This window comes from Carassius auratus, unplaced genomic scaffold (assembly GCF_003368295.1).
Source record: "Carassius auratus strain Wakin unplaced genomic scaffold, ASM336829v1 scaf_tig00016424, whole genome shotgun sequence".
Lineage (NCBI taxonomy): Eukaryota > Metazoa > Chordata > Actinopteri > Cypriniformes > Cyprinidae > Carassius > Carassius auratus.
Window position 1 is genome coordinate 1 of NW_020524676.1, and position 7,500 is coordinate 7,500.

Genomic DNA, 7,500 nt, shown 5'->3' on the forward strand with positions numbered 1-7,500 from the left:
TACGGTTAGACACTTCAATGAGGCTGTCGAATACGGCGTAGATTATTAAATTAACGGTATTCGGCAGAGCTTGTCTGAAACGAGCTTCTACTCTGATGTTCCCGGACTTGATGAGGGAAATGTGCTGACCGCAGTCCTCGTCCGGCGTCAGGTTAAATGCGTAGAGCGTGTATCCGTTCAGGAAATCATTCCTGCTGATACAGAGCGGTCGATCTTTAAGGTGTCTCCCGGTCGTCATCGCCAGCTGATAATATTCGCGCACCGCCAAACCGGCGTCGAAATTAGGTTGTAGGGGCTTGGCGGGAAATTGTTGACCGTCCACGTAGACCGCTAGGAATTCCAGATTGTAATGTTTGAACGCGAATGGATTTTTCTCGTAGGAGCCGGTGAATGCGTCGTTATCGACCATACCGATAACGATAGACTTTGGCAGCGTTCCTAGAAACAGATTTTCTTGATTGGAAACTCGAGAGCCCGCGGGTATGGAGAACGATTTTAGACAGACCCTGTCGATGGGGTACTTGGCCGTGGTCGAGAGCAGCGTTTGGGCGTGAGCCAGTCTCACCGGGGGTGATACGGAAACTTTTTTGACAAATAGGGACGCAGCCGCTATATGTAATTTGTAAGCCAAGTCGTCGGACCTCATCAGACAGAATTCATCCTTAGCCCGTATGAACCGTAATTTTAAATCCAATCCGTTAATTAAAAGTTTCTCTTGAAAGAATATATCGCTGTGTATGGGGGCTAACAGTTCCACCTCGCTGCTTCGCCCGGTGTAGAGCGATCTCTTCGTCAACCCCTCGTTACGACCTGCGGGGTCATGTACGTCCATGTGACCGGCCGTGTCTTTGTGAAACAGCCCGGCGCTGAAAATACTTTCCAACGTATCTTTACCGTAGTTGAGCAGACTTTCGATGATGCAGCGATACGGATGAGTTCCGGAGCTCTGAGATATCAGACGGTCGCCGAGGGTTACGTCGACCTGTGAAAACATGGTAGCTGCCAGGTAATTTATCGGTCCCACCTTAGCCGGGTGAGCGATATCTGCTCCGTCAGGCCCCGTGATTTTCACCCGTAGATAGAGCATCGTGTTGTTAAGATCCAAATAATCGTCGCCGTTGCCGGCGATAAAAAACTCCAACGGTGCAGAGTACGATATGGCCGATAATGGGGCTACTTCTAAATAGCCGTTTTTCTCAATAACGGTCTGCGTCAGCGGGACCGTAAATAGGTCCAACTCGGACTTGATGCACTCCCCCGACATGCGATGCAATAACGCCATGTTAGAAGATGGTTTTTACGACTCTCTTGATCGACGCCTTTCGTCTAACACCCGCCTTACGCTTTCTGCGTACGACTGAGCGTTTCTTCGGTCCGAGTGTTGTTTTCTTCTTTCCCCACTGACCACGCCTCCTCACACCGGGTGGTTTAGACATCCTCTTACGGGCCATGACCATCAGACCGGATCCGTCTTGAGCTTTATCGTTATGAGACCGCGTCAATACGTTTGAGACGACGTCGGATACTATATTTTTAGCGGCCGATTTTAGATGGGGTTTCGCGATGCTAAATCCTCTTTTTAACAGAGGTACAGCCATCCTGAACAGGCCTCTGAAAAGACCCCCTAACCCCGCTCCGTACATAACCCCTCCCCCGGCATAGCCCGGCAAATCCCCGCCGGCCTGATTTCGGTAGTAGCTGACGTAGTCGGCGGTCTCTCCGGGTCTATAATAAACCATTTTTCGGTTTAAAGTGTAGTTTTACGATGACTTTCCCGTAAGAAAATGGTACTCTGCGGTTTTGATCGTCCTTCAGCTCTATGGTGATGTCGGTGATGTGATCCTTGCTGATCGATGCGTAATGTGGGTTGTCGTATCTAGCAATGACCGAGTCGTTGCTTTTACCCGATATATGTACGCATCTCAAAAGAGGAACGTAAGAATCGCCGACCGTTTGATATTGGGATAATATCCGTGTAGACGTACATCGTGTAGAACCCCCCGTTGATATCGCATTGATGAGGGGCGTCCGCGACGGCGTTTACGGTAAAATCTGTTTTTTTATGATAGTTTAAACCTCCTAGAGGTTTTAGCGTCGTTCCTAAAATAGTGGCTAGCCTCCCTCGAAAACTTATCGAAATGTTGGGTTTCGCGGTCAGATTCACCTTGTTTTTGAATTCGTCGAGACTCAAAACGGCCGCCGGTGCGGTAAGTTGATTTATAGCACGCAGGATTGTACGAATGTTTGCGTAGTACCCGCCGCTTATGTGTAATTTCGTAATTGCAGAAAAACCGCTATAAGAGCCTTTGGAGGTCTTGCTATCCGGGGGTTCCGGGACCGTATGTAGGAAGAAATGACCGTCTTCGTCATCAAAGTTGTACCAACTTCTAGGATATTCGATTTCGGCGAGTCCGACTTCCCATTGTCCTTTCAAGTCTATAGCTTTTGCTAACCTGGTCGTATAGGAGGATATGCGATTTTCAGAATAAACCGACGACGACGCATTGCACGGTAACGTGACGTAGAACCCGTGATCGTCCATGGCGGTCCTTCGTCGGTATGATCTCGTCCGTTAAACGACGGGGTGTTTTAAGTCCAGCAGAGTTTTTTTATCTATGTAACTATTAAATTTTGAAGGCCACCCTAGCCATTTCACTAAAACGAGCGTAGATTTCCCTTGTTTTTTCTGGCCTAAAATCTTTTCCACCTTAAAAGATTTGTTTTTACTCACAATTATTTTTTGCAGCTCTTTTTCGTAAAAAACCCCCTCGATGACATCGCCGTCATAATCGGTGAGTCTGTAGACCGGGGGTTGACGCGGAATACGCGAGGATACGGTGAAAAATTCCTCCGTGTAGTTCTGCTCATAACCTTTCGCGAACGGACCTCTCACTTTAGAAATCCTGACGACGTCGCCGACTTTGAAATTAAATACGGATCTCTCGGTCTTCTTTATATCGCCGTACAAGTTTTGAAACACTTGATCCTCGTTTACTTTACCGACGTCCACGGGTCTCATTCTGATACTTCGATGATAACTGGTATTGTACCCCTGCACGATGTCTTGTAAAACATCTATGTATCGACGGGAATTTGTAGCCGTTAAAAATCGCCACATACGACTTTTTAAGGTTCTGTTAAATCGTTCCACGACGCTGGCTTTCAAATCGGTAGCGGTAGCGAAATGATTAATGTCGTGCTTTTTCATCACATCTTGAAATTGTTTGTTAAAAAATTCCTTTCCCTGATCCGTCTGCAATTTCTGAGGCACGCGGCCCTCTTCGAGGATAGACTCGAACGCTCTAGCGACCTCGAGACCGCTCTTATTCTTCAACACACGAACCCAGGCGTACTTGCTAAATACGTCTATGCACGTCAGCAGATATTTATGACCGTCGTTATCCTTAGCGTAGGCGATCATGTCGACGAGATCGGCCTGGAACTGAGTATCGACCCCGTACACGACCACTCTGTTTCGTTTGTATTTTATAGGCGCTGGTTTGTGTAATGTGTAAGCGTCCTCACCAGCCAGCCATTCTGAGACCTGTTTATCGCTTAGACGGACCCCGGTGTCTTTCAAGACGGCGTCTTTTAATCGTTTTTTACCGCCTAAAGAGCCAGGGTTGGAGGGGGTGTAATAAGCCTCTTTCATGAGCTCCGACATGGTGCCGTCGCAACCGTCAAAAAGAATGACGCGTACAAGCGGTTTGAATCAATCTTTTATTAAAAAAAATGTTACAGGATATAATTACGAGTAAAATGGATATAATAAAAGATAGTAAACATGGATATAATAGAAATACTATAAGTAAAATGGATATAATAAAAGATAGTAAACATGGATATGATAGAAATACTATAAGTAAAATGGATATAATAAAAGATAGTAAACATGGATATGATAGAAATACTATAAGTAAAATGGATATAATAGAGGATAGGAAAGATGCTATAAGTAAAAATGGAAAATACAACATGTAAAAAAAATACATACTCTCTGATTAAAAAAAAGAATGGGGTTAATACGATTCAACATGCAAAATGGATATAATGATGTTACATACACAGACTAAAATGTACAACGGTTATAACAGGGATGTTACAGGATACAAAATGGATTAATAATACCGTCAGTGGTAATCTAACCAGAAAAGAAAATCGCGGCAGGCCATCATGTTTTTGTCAAGGATGTAAGCTACGTACATTACGACAATTTTGTCCACGTTTGTAATCACTTCGAGGATTTTGACAACGTCGTCCTGATCATCGGAGTCATATTCTTTTGATTTCTTCATTAGCTCGATGCAGACATCTGCCACGTAGGTACAAGTACTCAGCAGATCGGTGATCTCGAGCGGGGATCGTGATTCACACAACATATCTAGAACCTGTTTTATCATTACAATGGGTGGATCGTTACCGTCAACACATTTGTCCGTCAAATAGTCCCACGAGCTAACCAGTCCTCTTATATACGCCATATTTTTCTTTAGATTTGCCTCGCGCACGGTATCGTGACACGGAGTATCGGGGTGGGATGCGTCCATAATAATCTTGCTCACGAGATTCGTCATCTGCTCTCTGTAATGGTCTTTAAACAATAATTCCATACAGTACTTTAGGCTACAGGCTGCACCCATGTTGGAGGCGGTTTGGTCACTGGCCATTCGCGTTTGGGAGATTTTCCCAGAGATCAACGACGTCGCCGACTATTTCCTTGCAGGGTTTGTCCAGAAGTCTCGCCCTGATTTCTTCCACCTTGGAGACGATGAATGGTTCGTCTTTTAATTCGCGCAGAATAGTCCCGACTGTTCCTTGAATACGATGGGGTTGAGATTTTAATCCGCACCGCTCCAGGAGGGTAGTGATGATGGAATGAAAAGAGGGTTTAAACAGCTTGCCCGAAAGTTTGTCAAAGTGTGTGTCGAAGTAGTAGTTGGGAGGGTCAAACAGACAGGAATGTTGCAGCTGACTAGGATGGTCAATCGCGCAACCCTCGCACTCGTCCTTCTGCTTATCGTTGATGAGATGTTGCAGTAAAACCACGGTCGCGGCTTTCACGATTTTGAATCCGACATCGGTGAAACATCCGTCTACGACGTCGAAGTCAGGATTAGAATGAGGAAGGGTTCGGTCGAATGTAGAGGAGTCTTGCGATTGGACCCCTAAACTTTTGTCCCCTCTTTGGGGGCTGGGGGTCCCGATCATCAGATCTGAGTCTAAGCTACGTTTGATAGATGGTCCGAAGTAGTTTTGGAGGTCCGAGGCTTCAGCGGTGACGATGTTGTTGGGAGCCCAATCATTTTCAAGGCACGATTCTAACTCTATGCGCCGTCTGACCGTTTTAGCCGAGACCCAGTCGTTGTGGAGGCCCGATGGACCGCCGGCGTCAGCCGGAGTATGTAGGGTTGCGTCGTCGGAAGGGTCGAGAATGCTGTCGAAAGAGATACCGCAGCTGCATACGTGGTCTTCGGCCATGGTTTATAAATGATGCTCGGGAGGGTCGAGTCGCGGTATTTTATGATCGCTGTGGAAAAAAGGGGAGGGGGGGCGTTGGAGCGCTTCAGCCTTGATTTATACACGGCGCTTGACGAGGTCCGAGCGTGGAGCTTTAGAATGGTTGTAGTGAATGGGCGGGGACGGCAGAGAGTATGTGCTGCTCCGAGCACATCTCTCGGGGTGGAACAGTTGCACTTTAATTTTGTTGTATCCGTCATGCATGTCACACCATTTGAACATTTTGTTGATGGTTGAAAAAAGCCTATTCAGTAGATCCAGATCGCACCACTTGAACAAAAACTGCATTTCATACAGATCGTGATGCTCGTTAGGCAGGATGCGTCCAAACCGTGTGTTGTTGAGCTTTGTCTTGTCTTTACAGCAGAATATGTAAACAGAATCATTCGGTCTCTTTTGAGTATGGTCACCCACCACACGGTACCGGACATTCGGGGTCGTCCCGTCCCACTCCGCCACGTACAAAGGCTCCTCGCCGCCGTCATTCAGATCATTCCAGACACGTTTGTAAAATAGAGACCAGTCTTTTTCAGGAAATACCAGACACTCGTCTTCCCCAGCCTGAAACTCACCGAGGCCGTCGGTGGTGTAGAGCGTAACGACTCGAGTTGGTTTGTGAAATTTGTATCCGAATACGCGGTTACTACGCATCATAAATTCACCTTTAGTCCATTCTGAAATTTCATGGAGAAAACTTGTCAAACGGATGTGTCCGAAAGGTTTTCTCGGCGCCATAGTCAGGCTATTCAACATCCTGTTGCTCAGTCCCAAATCTGCCGATTGAGGGGAGGATAAACCATCCATGCTCATGTAGCTCATGTTTCCCTTTCCGGTGATGCGTGTAGAACACACCGACCCCATTTATACACCGCTCATAAATGTAATGGGAGGGGGAGAAGCCTTATAACCACACACATAACCGTATAACTGTGATAAACTTCAAACAAGCTAACTGACGCAGAGTTCAAACAACCGGCACACACTTCAAACAAACTAACGGTCAATAGGGTAAAACTTTCTGTCACAACCACATGATCGATGCTTGAGGAGTCTTTCATATACCTTTATAATTTAAAACTAACAGGTCAATAGGGTAAAACTTTCTGTCAAAAGCACATGATCGATGCGTGAGGAGTCTTTCATCTTACGTTTAAACTAGCCGTCAAAACCATGATTTAAAACTAATTAGGTCAATAGGGTAAAACTTTCTGTCAAAAGCACATGATCGATGCTTGCAAAGGTCATAGGTTAACCCTTGAAGTCGGAAAGTTCCGCCCATCCATCATAAGGTTACCGGAAGTTCAACCTGTCAAAAGGTCAAAGGTCAAAGTCATAAATCATCATGATAGGTAGTGCAGTATATTAACTACTGATGTTGGAGCGACCGTAGCATCGAGCAGACTGAAGTACGTGGCGAAGTGACCTCCACTGAACAGCAATCTGTGGCTCGTTGGTCTAGGGGTATGATTATCGCTTAGTGTGCGAGAGGTCCCGGGTTCAAGTCCCGGACGAGCCCTCTTCTGTCTTTACAGCATCTTTTCTTGAGCAGTTTCTACACTTCAAACAGATGTGCAGACACTGTAGGTTCCATGGTGTAACGGTTAGCACTCTGGACTCTGAATCCAGCGATCCGAGTTCAAATCTCGGTGGAACCTTCGAGAGTCTGTCTGGCAGTGCTTGGCAAGCAGGAGCTTGGGGTATGTCACAACTTTCTCTTTGGCAGTGTGTCTTAAAATGTATTGGTACAGTGGCCTGCTTTAACAATGGCCTCCTAACAATCTAGAACTCACATAAAACTGAGCAGGAACTAAATTGACAAGACAGGTGTCACCTGACACTCTGTGAAGAAGTATTACAGACCTCAGAAAGCTTCTCATCGGCAAGATTTGTGCGTCACTGCCACGATGTTGGTTTCTGCTGTTAAATTCAGCTCATGTGTTTTGTCGTTTGGTATTTTAATCAACATTATTCTACGAAGGCAGG

At 46.0% G+C, this 7,500-nt stretch overlaps 1 protein-coding gene and 2 non-coding genes across 3 annotated transcripts; 2 read left to right on the forward strand and 1 right to left on the reverse strand.

Annotated features, from left to right (window-relative positions):
- Positions 1–13: 13 nt before the first annotated feature.
- LOC113075128 (uncharacterized protein F54H12.2-like) lies at positions 14–1,282 on the reverse strand (the record flags this gene model as incomplete). Its single annotated transcript, XM_026247864.1, has 1 exon — positions 14–1,282. A coding segment is annotated over exon 1 (1,269 nt), but the record flags the coding sequence as incomplete, so codon positions are not given.
- Positions 1,283–6,961: 5,679 nt separating this feature from the next.
- trnat-agu (transfer RNA threonine (anticodon AGU)) lies at positions 6,962–7,033 on the forward strand. Its single transcript has one exon. It is a non-coding gene; the product is annotated as a tRNA-Thr (tRNA).
- Positions 7,034–7,100: 67 nt separating this feature from the next.
- On the forward strand, positions 7,101–7,172 carry trnaq-cug (transfer RNA glutamine (anticodon CUG)). Its single transcript has one exon. It is a non-coding gene; the product is annotated as a tRNA-Gln (tRNA).
- Positions 7,173–7,500: the final 328 nt, after the last annotated feature.